The sequence below is a fragment of the Enhydra lutris genome, unplaced genomic scaffold (genome assembly GCF_002288905.1).
Source record: "Enhydra lutris kenyoni isolate GAN:26980312 unplaced genomic scaffold, ASM228890v2 scaffoldscaffold13, whole genome shotgun sequence".
NCBI lineage: Eukaryota > Metazoa > Chordata > Mammalia > Carnivora > Mustelidae > Enhydra > Enhydra lutris.
In genome coordinates, this window is record NW_019154097.1 from 57112616 (window position 1) to 57128847 (window position 16232).

General features: G+C 36.0%; 1 protein-coding gene across 1 annotated transcript in view; it reads left to right on the forward strand.

Moving 5' to 3' along the window:
• Positions 1-16232, forward strand: part of LOC111146327 (ATP-binding cassette sub-family A member 3-like) — a 195964-nt gene that overhangs the window by 85237 nt on the left and 94495 nt on the right. The window contains exons 14-16 of the mRNA XM_022501838.1: positions 239-449; positions 2752-2902; positions 14117-14215. Coding sequence (XP_022357546.1) covers positions 239-449; positions 2752-2902; positions 14117-14215 — 461 coding nt within the window. The remainder of the gene's footprint in view (positions 1-238; positions 450-2751; positions 2903-14116; positions 14216-16232) is intronic.

A 16232-nucleotide genomic window follows, 5' to 3' on the forward strand; every position in this document is an offset into this window, starting at 1 on the left:
TCAGCTGACAAAACCCTGGGAGTTGGTATGAATCTTAAAGAAATGCTGCCAATGATAATTATAAGGAATTTGCATTATTTGGTTCAATTCTCATAATATGATTTGGGACTATCTTTTTTCTGGGGTTTTTATCACTATGTACAGTCTAGATTCTTTATCTTAGCTTAAATAATAGCAATTATCTCACAAGTAGCCTAGTATCAATTATCAATGGTCAAGGAATTCTTCTGGTTTTTAGGTAGTGATACTTGATGAACCATCATGTGGCTTGGACCCAGTCTCAAGGAGAGCCACCCGGGATCTCCTTCAACAGTATAAACAGGATCGTACGATCTTAGTGGCTACCAACCACATGGATGAAGCTGATCTCCTGGGTGACCGAATTGCCATCATGGTCAAGGGAACACTGCAGTGCTGTGGCTCTTCTGTCTTCCTGAAACAAATATATGGTTCTATCTCCTTTTGCTCATTCTTGGGATATTGATGCCTTAGTAATATTCTGCTAACATGATTTTAATTATATGTTGTCTACATAGCCAAAATTTCAGTGGCTCCCTCTGTCCTACTAATTAAATCTCAGCAGTTCTAACTGGTTTTTAAGGCCATTTGCACTTGGATATTCCATATATATATTTATCATTTGTTCTCCGACACGTACATTCAGACTCACAAAATATCTTTGTCAACCTACAAAGGCAATGCTTATTTCTCCCATTTTGCACTTAAAGTTTTCTTTTTCTGTAGAATATAGTTGTATCCAAATAGATTTACATTGTTGAATAATTAATTGGTTGATGAGGAAAGGAAATAGAGAAATCAGTCATGTCTGATCCTAATTTCTCATTTGCCAAACAAGTATTAAATCCCCACTGTGATGAGATAATGAGATAACTCTAAAGTATGATAATTGACAGTAAAGATGTAGTACAGAATGAAAGCACCATACACCATTCTACTATAGAATAAAATAGTTGTTGACTTTAATTAAAGTAGAGGGCTTTTTTTAGGAGATAAAACTGATATATCAAACTGAATTATTGATGACTAAAATTACAATAGTAGGAATTCAAAATTTGAGGGTATAAACATAAATGTAGATAATAAGAATGAATTGGTTCATCATTCACTTATACCATATTTGAATTCATTCAACTCACATTAATTATTTACTCTATGCTAATTATTGTGTTACTGATTTTACATGTCATATTTAGTATTCAAAACAACCACCTCACTTTATAGAATATAAAACTGGGCCCTAGATAAATTTTTAAAAATTATCTAAAGTCACATTTATATGCCCATTTAGGTATTCAAAATTTATGTTCACCTTATGGGTTTGAGTTTGTGCAGTTGACTTATAATCCAAAATTAGATTTATCTGAAGTGGGTATACCTAAATTATGAGCCACGTCATTTAAATAGTTACGCTTTTGATAAAGAAGTCATTTATAATTTCTAACAGCATTCACTTATGTTACTAATTATTGATAAGATAGTACATAATGCATAAGTAGGTATTTTAAAAGGTCTAATACTTTGGAATATTCCAGTCCCTTCTTACATGCTAAACTTTAAATATACTTAAATTGACTTCTTACATCCTAATCAAAAGCCTAGGATTTTTGTTTGCTTCCTTGATGGCATAAGACATTAAATGTTGGTGTTAGCATTCAGCTCTCACTAGCTACCTCACTTCTCTCCAAAAGGAGGCATTTTCTATTCAGTTTCAAGAGCATGAGACAATTGTGTCATGATTCCTGAGAAATGAAAAACAATTCACCTATCAATTTGTAAGTAAAGCAAAAGTAGTTTTTGGTTCCAATAGCTAATAAATAATGGATAAATCACTTTACTCTCAGGATGTAGTTGCCTCTTTGTAAAATGTAATAATGTCTTCCATTCAATAAGCCAAGTAAATAAACCAGACTGTCTGATAAGATAGATAGATATAGATATAGATATAGATATAATTTTAAAACCCAGTATTCACTTTTTTAATCTTAAGAAGAAACAAATGCAAATAGAATGACCATTTAAAAACATATATTTAAAAATAATGATGGTTTCCTCTAATTCCAGAAATAAATTCTCTGTATAGGGGAAACACTAAGTGTAACAGTTCCCTGATGTCTTTAAAGTCACTAGTCAAAAATCCTATTCTCAGGTTTCTTTCAACACTTACTATATCCCTTTTCTGATTTATTTTTTTCTAACACAGTATATATTTTAACTTATTCCTCTTTATTATTATCTGCCACCTTTGACTAGAAAGTAGCTCTTAAGAAGGCAGAACTTTAATATGCTTTGTTTGCTGCTCTATCCCTCGAGCCCAGTTAATGCCTGATATACACTGAACAACCAATAATAATAAGTAAATATTTGTCAAAATTACAGTTTCAAGAGTAATAGATAGCCAGATTATAGGGGACTTTCTTCATGCATCTTTCTTCATACATACATACATACATACATTTTCATTCATCTACTGTTTCAATAATAACTAAGTTATTATTGTACACTAAAAAATTATAGAGGTAGTTGATGTTTATACAATATCTTTGTTCTTGGAGTAGCATTTGAAAGTTTTAGGTGTGAGCCTTCCTTGGGTCATAAAAAAGTATCTCATGACATTCCATGTCTTCTTTGTGGACCTAGGTAACTTGAACCATGAAGAGCCAAGTTTGGAATTACAAGGAGATCAAAAAGTATGAAAATGCTTCATGTGGTCTTTTAAATGATTTCTCTCAGGTGCTGGATATCGCATAGTCATGGAGAAGGAATCACATTGTGATGTTGAAAAGATCTCAGAAATAATTCACTCTTATATTCCAGAAGCCACTGTGGAAAACTTTACTGGAGCTGAACTATCATTTTTCCTATCCAAAGAATATATACAGAGGTAAAGAGTCAAAGTTTTATATGGATGATTTGGGTGACCAGAAATCCTTTTTAATTTTCTATGTTTAGCAAACTTAGTGAGTAATATTTTGCCAATAAGCCAGACGTCCAATTACAGCTGTCTGTTGCTGACTAGATTTGAAAATTTTGTAGCTGAAGACTTCTCTCATTGAACAAAAGGATTTCCTCACAAGTTTAAGTTCACACAAAGCTTATTTGATTTTTTAAGTGTTTATTTAAATTCCAGTTAGTTAACATACAGTGTAGTATTAGTTTCAGGTATATAACATACTGATTCAATACTTATACCCAGTGCTCGTCACACAAGTGTACTCCTTAAACTCCATCACCTATTTAACCTGTCACTCTAACAATATCCCCTCTGGTAGCCATCAGTTTGCTTTCTACAGTTGAGTCCGTTTCTTGATTTGCCTCCTTTTTTTTTTTTTTGCTCATTATTCATTTGTTTCTTTGTCTTTTAAATTCCACATATGCAAGGAATACAAAACATTAACTCCAAGGAATACATGCTCCCCTCCATGTTTATAGCAGCACTATCAACAATAGCCAAATTATGGAAATACCCCAATATCCACTGACAGATGAATGGATAAAGATGTGGTGAGAGGAGTTAAGATGGCAGAGGAGTAGTGGGACCCTAAGTTTGTCCCATCTTTCAAACACAACTAGATAGTTACATAATTCTGGACACCTGAGAAACCAATTAGAGATCTGAGAAAACAAATGTTGCAAATCTACAAGTAGAAAAGCAAACATCCTTTGGAAGGTAGAAGTTGCAGTGTGATGTAGCTGAGAATATGGTGCAGGGAAGAAAGCCTGCCTAATGAGGCTACCTCAAAGTTTTACAAGCAGCAGAGTGTAGAATTGGAGCTTTTAGAAGTTTGCTATGGTAAGGGATGTGCCTGGCTTAAAGGAGCTCAGGTAGTGAAGCAGGGTGGAATCCCAGGTGTGACAATGTGGTCTGAGGTTTCCTGGGGTAACAAGAAGAACAGATGTTGCCTGAGTGCCACAGAGTTACCAAGCATAAGAGCATGGAAGCCAGCTGAGAACAGTGAGTCTAGGTGCCAGCTTTCTGCTCTGTGTTGCCGTAAACTGCGAACTGCTGTGCATTTCTGTGACTACTTTCCTGAGATGGGTCCGGCAAAAGGCAGAAGCATGGCAAGACCTTCCTCAGGATGAAGAGAATGAAGAATGCAGGTTCACATGGGGGAGACCTTAAAGTTTAGAGTTTTGAAACTTGCGTGCCTGAGATAAAAACCCTCAGTCACAGGCCAAGTGAACAGAGAGTTCTGATGGAAACTGGGGAGACAAGAGTGATTGCTTTTCCTTGAAGGCTCACTGAAGAGTTAGGGGTGGGGGGTATGAATTTTCAGCTCCATATTCATCATTTTTCTTTCTTTCTTCTTTTGGGATCTAGTTTATTGTAACAAACAGACCAAAACACACGCAGTATCCAGTTTTTTTTTTTTCTTTATTCTTTTCTAGACAGAATGACAAGATGGAAAATTTTGTCCTAAAAGTAAGAACAGAGGATGCCTGGGTGGCTCAGTTGGTTAAGCTGCTGCCTTCGGCTCAGGTCGTGATCCCAGGGTCCTGGGAACCTTGCATTGGGCTCCTTGCTCAGCAGGGAGCCTGTGCCTCTCTGTGGATCTGCCTGCTGCTCTACCTGCTTGTGTTCTCCCCCTTCCTGACAAATAAATAAATCTTCAAAAAATAATAATAAAAGTAAGAAAGGAAGTAGTACAGCCAGGGATTTAATCAATATAGATATAAATAAAATGTCTGAACTAGAATTTAATGTGATTATGAAGATACTAGCTGAGTTGAAAAAAGCATAGAAGACACTGGGGAATCACTTACTATAGAGATAAAAGAACTAATATCTAGTCAGACTGAAATTAAAAATGCTATTACCAAGAAGCAGTTCCAAGTGGAGACCATAAAAACAAAATGAACAAATCAGAAGAGTGAATCAGTGATCTAGAAGACAAAATTATGGAAAATAAGGAAGCTGAAAAGAAGAAGGAAAGAAAACTATTAGATCATGAAGGTAGATTTAAAGAACTCGGCAATTCCATGAAGTGAATATGAATATTATAGATGAAGAGTAGGAAAAGGGGCTGAAGGTTTATTTACCCAAGTTATAGCTGAGAATGTCCCTAATCTGGGGAAGGAAACAGGCCTTCAACTCCAAGAGGCACAAAGTAAAATCAACAAAAATACATCAACACTTCAACATACTATAGTGAAAGTTGCAAATTACAAAGATAAAGAGAAAATCCTGAAAGCCGTTTGGACAAGAGGTCCTTAACGTACAATGGTAGACACATAAGGCTGGCAGCAGACATGTCCACAGAGACCTGGCAGGCCAGAAAGGACTGGTATGATATTGTCAATGTACTAAATGGGGGGAAATATGCACCCAAGAATACTTTAGCCAGCAAGGCTCTCATTCAGAATAGAAGGAGAGAGAAAGGAATGTTGGAAAAGAAAACCAAAGCTGGAGGCATCACAATTCTAGACTTCAAGCTGTATTACAGAACACCAGTCATCGAGACAGTATGGTACTGACACTAAACAGACACATAGAACAATGAAACAGAGAACTCAGAAATAGACCCTCAACTCTCTAGTCAACTAATCTTTGACAAAAAGTAAAGAAAACCCAATGGAAAAAAGACAGTTTCTTCATCAAATGGTGTTGAAAAAATTGGACAGCCACATGCAGAAGAATGAAACTGGACCACTTTCTTACACCAGACACAAAAATAAATTCAAAATGGAAATCAAAATCCTAGAGGAGAACACAGGCGGCTACCTCTTTGACCTCAGCTGCAGTAACTTCTGGCATGACACATCTGGGAAGGCAAGGGAAACAAAAGCAAAAATGAACTATTGGGACCTCATCAAGATAAAAACCTTCTACACAGCAAAGGAAACAGTCAACAAAACTAAAAGACAACCTATGGAATGGGAGAAGATATTCACAAATATTACATAAAGAGCTAGTGTCCAAGCTCTATAAAGAACTTAACAAACTCAACATCCAAAAAACCAAATAATCCAGTCAAGAAATGGGCAGAAGACATGAACAAACATTTCTCCATAGAAGACATCCAGATTAACAGACACATGAAAAAAATGCTCATGAAAAAAACCTATGCCCCAGCTATTGTACTATTAGGTATTTATCCAAAGGATAGAAACATAGTGATTCAAAGGGTACCTGCTCCCCAATGTTTATAGCAGCAATGTCCACAATAGTCAAAATATGAAAAGAGTCCAGGTGTCCATTGACTGATGAATGGATAAAGAAGAGGTGAAAAGGTGGTTATGTGTGTGTGTGTGTATGTGTGTGTATATATATGTGTTTGTGCATAATGGAATACTGCTCAGCCATAAAAAGAATGAAATCTTGTCATTTCCAATGAGGTGGATGGAACTAGAGGTTATTATGCTAAGCAAAATAAGTCAGAGAAAGAAAAATACCATATCATTTCACTTACTTGTGAATTTTAAGATACAAAACAGATGAACATAGTGGGGAAACAAAAGAGGGGCAAACCAAGAAACACACTCTTAACTACAGAGAACAAACTGAGGGTTACTGGAGGAGAGGTGGGCAGGAGAATGGGTTAAATCGGTGATGGGTATTAAGGAGTGCACTTGTGATGAAGGCTGAGTGTTGTATGTAAGTGATAAATCACTAAATCCTGTACATTAAACTAATATTATACCATATGTTAACTAATTTGAATATAAATAAAAATTTGAAGAATGAACAAAATTTATTGATTAATGAAAAAAAGATTGTATTTCTGTGGTGTTGGTTATTTCTCCTCTCTCATTTGTGATTCTATTTATTTGAGTCCCTTCTTTTTCTTTTTGTTAAGTCTGGTGAGAGGTTTATCAATTTTATTAATTTTTTTCATAGAACCAGGAACGGTTTCATTGATCTGTTATTTTTAGCTTCTGTCTCATTTATTTCTGCTCTAAGCTTTATTATTTCCCTTCTTCTGCTGTCTTTAGGCTTGGTTTGTTTTTTTCTTTCTCTAACTCCTTTAGGTGTAAAGTTAGGTTGTTTATTTGAGATTGTTCTTGTTTCTTGATGTAAACTAGTATTGCTGTATACTTCCCACTTAGCACTGCTTTTGATGCACCCCAAAGGTTTTGGACCATCATGTTTTCATTTTCATGTACTTTTTATTTCTTATTTTATTTTATGGTTGACCCATTCATTGATTAGTAGCATGTTGTTTAAACTCCATGTATTTGTGCCCTGTCCAGATTATTTTTTCTTTTTTTTGACTTCTAGTTTCATAGTGTTGTGGTGGAAAATATGCATGGTATGATTTTATCTTTTTCTATTTGTTGAGGCCTGTTTAGTGACCTAATATGTGACTTATTCTGGAGAATGTTTCTTGTGCACTTGAAAAGAATGTGTATTCTGTTTTAGGATAGAATGTTCTGAATATATCTGTTAAGTCCATCTGGGTCATTCAAAGCCCTTGTTTCCTTGGTTTATTTTCTGTTTAGATAATATGTCAATTGATGTAATTGGGGTGTTAAAGTCCCCTACTGTTAATGTATTATTTTTAATTAGTTCCTTTATATGTATTATTAATCATTTATATATTTCTGTGCTCCCATGTTGGATACATAAATATTTACAATTATTATGTCTTCTTTGGGGATTGTCCCCTTTATGATTATATAGTGTGCTTCTTTGTATCTTGTTATGGTCTTTGTTTTAAAGTCAAGTCATCTGATATAAGTATTATTTTTAAAAAATTTTTATTAACATATAATGTATGATTAGCCCCAGGGGTACACATCTGTGAATCGCCAGGTTTACACACTTCACAGCACTCAGCATAGCACATACCTTCCCCAATGTCCATAACCCAACCACCCTCTCCCTATCCACCTAACCCAGCAACCCTCAGTTTGTTTTCTGAGATTAAGAGTCACTTATGGTTTGTCTCCCTCCTGATCCCATCCTGTTTCAATTATTCTTTTCTTACCCCCCAAAACCTCCACATTGCCTCTCAACTTCCTCACATCAGGGAGCTGTGATAGTTGTCGTTCTCTAATTGACTTATTTCACTAAACATAACCCCCTCTAGTTCCATCCACATTGTCGCAAATGGCAAGATTTCATTTCTTTTGATGGCTGCATAGTATTCCATTATACACACACACACACACACACACACACACACACACACACACCACATCTTCTTGATCCATTCATCTGTTGATGGACATCTAGGTTCTTTCCATAGTTTGGCTATTGTGGACATTGCTGCTATAAACATTCAGCTGCACATGCCCCTTCAGATCACTACATTCGTATCTTTAGGGTAAATACCCAGTAGTGCAATTCCTGGGTCATAGGGTAGCTCTATTTTCAACTATTTGAGGAACCTCCATGCTGTTTTCTAGAGTGGTTGCACCAGCTTGCAGTGTAGGAGGGTTCCCCTTTCTCCGCATCCTCGCTAGCATCTGTCATTTCCTGGCTTGTTAATTTTAGCCATTCTGACTGGCATGAGGTGGTATATCATTGTGGTTTTGATTTGTATTTCCCTGATGCCAAGTGATGTGGAGCACTTTTTCATGTGTCTGTTGGCCATCTGGATGTCTTCTTTGCAGAAATGTCTGTTCATGTCCTCTGCCCATTTCTTGATTGGATTATTTGTTCTTTGGGTATTGAGTTTGATAAGTTCTTTATAGATTTTGGATACTAGCCCTTTATCTGATATGTCGTTTGCAAATATCTTTTCCCATTCTATCAGTTGTCTTTTGGTTTTGTTGATTGTTTCCTTGGCTGTGCAAAAGCTTTTGATCTTGATGAAGTCCCAATAGTTGATTTTTGCCCTGCTTCCCTTGCCTTGGGTGAGGTTTCTAGGAAGAAGTTGCTGCAGCTGAGATTGAAGAGGTTGTTGTCTGTGTTCTCCTCAATGATTTGGATGGATCCCTTTCTCACAATGAGGTCTTTCATCCATTTGGAGTCTATTTTTGTGTGTGATGTAAGAAAATGGTCTAGTTTCATTTTTCTACATGTGGCTGTCCAATTTTCCCAACACCATTTGTTGAAGAGACTGTCTTTTTTCCATTGGGCATTCTTTCCTGCTTTGTCAAAGGTTAGTTGACATAGAGTTAATGGTCCATTTCTGGGCTGTCTATTCTGTTCCATTGATCTATGTGTCTGTTTTTGTGCCAGTACCATACTGTCTTGATGACGACAGCTTTGTAATAGAGCTTGAAGTCTGGAATTGTGATGCCACCAACTTTGGCTTTCTTTTTGAATATTCCTTTGGCTATTCGAAGTCTTTTCTGGTTTTATATAAATTTTAGGATTGTTTGTTCTATTTCTATGAAAAAAATGGATGGGATTTTGATAGGGATTGCATTAAATGTGTAGATTGCTTTAGGTAGAATAGACATTTTCACAATATTTGTTCTTCCAATCCATGAGTATGGAACATTTTCCTTCACTTTGTGTCTTCCTCAATTTCTTTCATGAGTACTTTATAGTTTTCTGAGTATAGATTCTTTGCCTCTTTGGTTAGGTTTATTCCTAGGTATCTTATGGTTTTGGGTGCAATTGTAAATGGGACTGACTCCTTAATTTCTCTTTCTTCTGTCTTGCTGTTGGTATAGAAATGCAACTGATTTCTGTGCATTGATTTTATATCCTGACACTTCACTGAATTCCTGTATGAGTTCTAGCAGTTTTGGATGGAATCTTTTGGGCTTTCCACATAAAGTATCATATCAGCGGCAAAGAGTGAGAGTTTGACTTCTTCTTTGCCAATTCAGATGCCTTTTATTTCTTTTTGTTGTCTCATTGTTGAGGCTAGGACTTCAAGTACTATGTTGAATAGCAGTGGTGACAGTAGACAGCCCTGCTGTGTTCCTGACCTTAGGGGAAAAGCTCTCAGTGTTTCCCCATTGAGAATGATATTCGCTGTGGATTTTTCATAGATGGCTTTGATGATATTGAGGAATCTACCCTCTATGCCTACACTGTGAAGAGTTTTGATCAGGAAGTGATGCTGTGCTTTGTCAAATGCTTTTTCAGCATCTATTGAGAGTAACATATGGTTCTTGTTCTTTCTTTTATTAATGTATTGTATCACATTGATTGATTTGCAGATGTTGAACCAACCTTGCAGCCTCAGAATAAATCCCACTTGGTTGTTGTGAATAATACTTTTAATGACTTGTTGGATCCTATTGGCTAGTATTTTGGTGAGAATTTTTGCATCCATCTTCATCAGGAATATTGATCTGTAATTCTATTTGATGGGTTCTTTGGTTTTGGGATGCATGTAATGCTGACCTCATAAAATGAGTTTGGAGGTTTTCCTTCCATTTTTATTTTTTGGAACAGTTTCAGGAGAGTATGTATTAATTCTTCTTTAAATGTTTGGTAGAATTCCCCTGGGAAGCTGTCTGGCCCTGGGCTCTTGTTTGTTGGGAGATTTTTGATGCCTGCTTCAATCTCCTGACTGGTTATGGGTCTTTTCAGGTTTTCTGTTTCTTCCTGGTTCAGCTCTGGTATTTTATATGTCTCTAGGAATGCATCCATTTCTTCCCAGATTGTCAAATTTGCTGGCGTATAATTGCTCAAAATATGTTCTTTTTTTTTAAAGATTTTATTTATTTATTTGACAGGCAGAGATTACAAGTAGGCAGAGAGGCAGGCAGAGAGAGAGAGGAGGAAGCAGGCTCCCCGCTGAGCAGAAAGCCCGATGCGGGGCTCGATCCCAGGACTCTGGGACCATGACCTGAGCCAAAGGCAGAGGCTTTAACCCACTAAGCCACCCAGGCACCCCAAAATATGTTCTTATAATTGTTTGTATTTCTTTGGTGTTTGTTGTGATCTCTCCTCTTTCATTCATAATTTTATTTATTTGGGTCCTTCTCTTTTCTTTTTGATAAGTTTTGCCAGGGGTTTATCAATCTTATTCATTCTTTCAAAGAACCAGCTCCTCCTTTCATTGATTGTTCTACTGTTCTTTTGGTTTCTATTTCATTGCTTTCAGCTCTGATCTTTATTATTTCTCTTCTGCTGAATTTGGGCTTTCTTTGTGTTCTTCCTCCAGCTGCTTTAGGTGTAGGGTTAGGTTGTGTACTTGAGACCTTTCTTGTTACTTGAGAAAGGCTGTATCACTATATATTTTCCTCTCAGGACCACCTTTGCTGTGTCCCACTGTGTCCCACATATTTTGAACAGTTGTGTTTTCATTTTCATTTGTTTCCAGGAATTTTTTCAATTCTTCTTTAATTTCCTGGTTGGCCCATTCATTCTTCAGTAGGATGCTCTTTAGCCTCCATGTATTTGAGTTCTGTCCAACTTTCCTCTTGTTATTGAGTTCTAGTTTCAGAGCATTGTCGTCTCAAAATATGCAGGGAATGATCCCAAACTTTTGATACTGGTTGAGATCTGATCTGTGACCCAGGATGTGATCTATTCTGGAGAATGTTCCATGTGCACTAGAGAAGACTGTGTATTCTGTTGCTTTGGGATGGAATGTTCTGAATATATCTGTGATGTCCATCTGGTCCAGTGTGTCTTTTAAGACCTTTATTTCCTTGTTGATCTTTTGCTTGGATGCTCTGTCCATTTCAGTGATAGGGGTGTTAAAGTCCCCTACTATCCCTACTATTATTGTATTATTGTCAATGTGTTTCTTTGATTTTGTTATTAATTGGTTTATATAGTTGGCTGCTCCCATGTTAAGGGCATAGATATTTAAAATGGTTAGATCTTCTTATTGGACAGACCCTTTGAGTATGATATAGTGTCCTTCCCCATCTCTTATTATAGTCTTTGGCTTAAGATCAAATTTATCTGATATAAGGATTGCCACCTCAGCTTTCCTTTGATGTCCATTCGCATGGTAAATTGTTTTCCACCCCCTCACTTTAAATCTGGAGGTGTCTTTGGGTCTAAAATGAGTTTCTTGTAGACTGCATATTGATGGGTTTTATTTTTCTATCCATTCTCATACCTTATGTCTTTTGATTGAGACATTTAGCCCATTTACACTCAGGGTAACTATTGAAAGATACGAATTTAGTGCCATTGAATTGCCTGTAAGGTGACTTACTGTATACTGTCCTTGTTCCTTTCTGATCTACTACTTTTAGGCCTTCTCTTTGCTTAGGGGACCCCTTTCAATATTTCCTGTAGGGCTGGTTTGATGTTTGCAAATTCTTTTAATTTTTGTTTGTCCTGGAAGCTTTTTATCTCTCCTTCTACTTCTTTCAGTGATAGCCTAGCTGAATACAGTATTCTTGTATCCAGCTAGGACACAAGAATATCCTTTTATCTTGTCCTTTCTGGCCTGCTAGGTCTCTGTAGATAGGTCTGCTTCCAATCTAATATTTCTACAGTTGTATTTTACAGACCTCTTGTCCCGAGCTGTTTTCAGGATTTTTCTCTTTGTCACTGAGACCTGTAAGTTTTACTGTTAGATGACAAGGTGTGGACCTAATTTTATTGATTTTGAGGGGGGTTCTCTGTGCCTCCTGGATTTTGATGCTTGCTCCTTTTGCCAAATTAGGTAAATTCTCTGCTGTAATTTGCTCCAATATACCTTCTGCCCCTCTCTTCTTCTTCTTCTTCTTCTTCTTGGATCCCAATTATTCTAATATTGTTTCATCTTATGGTATCATTTATCTCTTGAATTCTCCCTTCATAGTCCAAAAGTTGTCTCTCTTTTGCTCAGTTTCTTTATTCTCCATAATTTGGTCTTCTATATCACTAATTCTCTCTTCTGCCTCATTTTTGAGTAAAAGAAGTAGGAGACTCCATTTTTTATTGCACCTCATTAATAGCTTTTTTTATTTCAACTTGGTTAGACTTTAGTTCTTTTATTTCTCTAGAAAGGGATTTTATTTCTCCAGAAAGGGATTCTCTAATATCTTCCATACTTTTTTTCAAGCCCAGCTAGCACATTGATAATCATCATTCTGAACTCTAGTTCTGACATATTACTAATGTCTGTATTGATTAAACCCCTAGCCATTGGTACTGCCTCTTGGTCTTTTTTTGTGGTGAGCTTTTCTGCCTCATCATTTTATCCAGATAAGAACAGATGAATGAGGGAACAAGATTCTAAAAAGGTAGCAATGACTCCATAAAAATATACACTAACCAAATCAGAAGAGACCCAAAACCAGGGGGAGAAGAAAGTGGAAAAAAAAGAAAAATTATATATGTATATATATACCTATATATATCTATCTGTCTGTCTATCTATCTATCTATCTTTATAGACAGATAGATGTTAGACTGGTGAATGGAACAAGTGGCTGACTCTTGATTTCGGCTCAGGTAATGATCACAGGGTCCTGGGGTGAGCCCTGTGTAGGGAAGCAGGGAGTCTGCTTCTCTCCCTCTCCCTCTGCCTCCTACCCCCCTGCTCACTCTTTTCTCTCTCTCTCTCTCAAATAAATAAATAAATATTTTTTTAAAAAAAAAGGTTAAACATAGACTTACCATATGATTCAGCAATTCCACTTCTAGGTATATACCAACAAAAATTGAAAGTAAGAACTTGAACAGGTGTTTGCACACCATTGCTCATAACAGCATTATTCATAAAATCCAAATGATAAAAAATACCCAAATGTCCCACAAATAAATGGATAAGCCACATGTTGTATTATCCATACAATGATTATTATTCAGCCTTAAAAAGGAATGAATTCTTATACATTCTACAAAAGATTTGAATTAGAAAGAATTATGCTAAGTGAAATAAGTCAGACACAAAAGGATTCCATTTTATAGGATGCACTTAGGAAAACTCAAATTGACAGAAAGTAAAAGTGAAGCTTAAGGAAGGAATAGAAAATTACTGTTTAATGGGTACAGAATTTTAGTCTAGGATCTTAGGATAGATAGTTCTGGAAATGGATGGTGGTAATGGTTGCAAATGTGCTTAATGCTGCTTGAATTGATGAAATAATACATGTAATGTTTCTTATATTTTTCACAATAAAAACTTTTAAGAGAACAATAGGGAGGAATACATTTGGAAATAAAATTAAATATTAACTGAAAGTGTTCATATATTTTAAAAATTCAATTTGCTAGAATATAAAATGAACAACAGCAGAAAAGAAAATGTATCTAGACTAGTGCTAGTTCCTTCTTCTCTTCTTCCTCTCCTTTCAGGTTTGAAGCTCTGATTAATGACCTAGAAAAAAACCAAAAAGAGCTGGGCATTGCCAACTTTGGTGCTTCAATCACTACCATGGAAGAAGTCTTCAATAAGTGAGTGATAATGACCTTTAAAAAAAAATAACAAATTTCCACCCCTAAATTGTCAGTTGGAGAGCAAACTCCACCCTCTTCTTATTGGAATGAAATAATCACAGTTACGGATTTTTTCAACTATGTTACTATTTTATGTTAATGCACTTATATATATTCAGCTGAGAGTATGTAAAGATTTTGGGCTTGGGCCTTGATACATGTGTCTTTGTGGTAGATGTTTAAGAGTTAGTCAAGAAAAAGAATATCTATGTTGTCATAGGAAAAGTACTAGTTCAACTTGAAATCTATACTAGAAATTACTTAAAATTTTTAACCTAACCATGTTTTCATAATTTGTTTAATTGATGCATGATTTGTTTGGTTTCTTGCACTGTAAAAAAAAAAGAAAAGTTCAAAATGAATATGTCAAGGGAGTTCAGACTGTCACTAGGCAAAATAGGCTGACTATCTTTCAAAAGATTTCCCAAAATGTCCTTTTTCTGGTAAGGTTATGACAGAGCTATATCTAAACTTCATTCTCTCAGACTCAGTGTTTTAATATTGTCAGTGTCTCAGAATTGACTTGGTGTAATTTATTCACATGATTTAGGTTTGCAGAAAACTTTTATAAATTAAAATGCCACTTGATTTATGATAAATAAGTTATAATAAGCAAAATTTATAATAAGAAATTGCCTGTTGGCTATTCAAGCAGATGTTCTTTTGTCTATTCTAGGCAAGCTACATAGGGAGAAAAGTTATAGTGAGAAACTTCCTTTGTGAATACAGCTAGAACAAACTCCTTAAGGACAGAGACCAAGTTTGTTTTGTTTGCTGACAATACTTGGTGCCACAAATGGTGTCACAAAATAGATACTCAAAATAGTTCTCAGATGAATGAATGAATCAATCAATACTATTTAAGCCATTAACTGCACAATAGGTGCTTTACCTACCACTGGGAACTACAGTTTAAAACCATAGGCCAACACCATGGTATCTGGGTTGTCTTTCTATTTAGGGCCTCTGCCCATTTTTTTTCTTTCAAATCTTTATTTAAATTTTAATTAACATATAGTGCAATATTGGTTTCTGGAATAGAATTCAGTGGTTCATCACTTACATACAACACCCAGTGCTTATAACAAGTGCCCTCTTTAAAACCCACACCCATCTACCCTATCCCCCACCCACCTCCCTCTATCAGCCCTCAGTTTGTTCTCTATCCTTAAGAGTCTTTTATTGTTTATTTTCCTGCCTCTTTTTCCTTTCCCCTCCCCCTCCCAAATATTCATCTGTTTTGTTTCTTAAATTCCACATATGAATGAAGTCATATGCTATTTGTCTTTCTCTGACTGACTTACTTTGCTTAGCATAATACACTCTAGCTCCATCCACATTGCAAATGGCAAGGTTTCATTCTTTTTGATAGCTGGGTAGTATTCCATTGTGTATTTATACCACATCATCTCCATCCATTCATCAGTCGAGGACATTTGGGCTCTTTCCATAGTTTGGCTATTGTTGATAATGCTGCTGTGAACATTGGGGTTCATGTGCCCTTCTGAATCTGTATATCTTTTGTGTAAATACCTAGTAGTGCAATAGCTAGATCATAGGGTATTTCTATTTTTAATTTTTTAAGGAACCTCCATACTGTTGTCCAGAGTGGCTACACCAGTTTGCCTCCCCACCTAAAGGAAAGAGGGTTCCCTTTTCTTCACATCCTCACCAGCATCTGTTGTTTCCTGTATTGTTAATTTTAGCCATTTCGATAGGTGTGATGTGGTATCTCATCATGGCTTTGATTTGTATTTTCCCGATGATGAGTGTTGTTGAGCATTTTTTCATGTGTTTTCCATCTGGATGTATTTTTGGAAAAGTGTCTATTCATGTCTTCTGCCCACTTCTTGAATTGATTATTTGTTTTTGGGGTGGTGAGTTTGATATATTCTTTATAGATTTTAGATACTAACCCTTTATCAGGTATGAATTTGCAAATATCTTCTCCCATTCTGTAGGCTACCTATTAGTT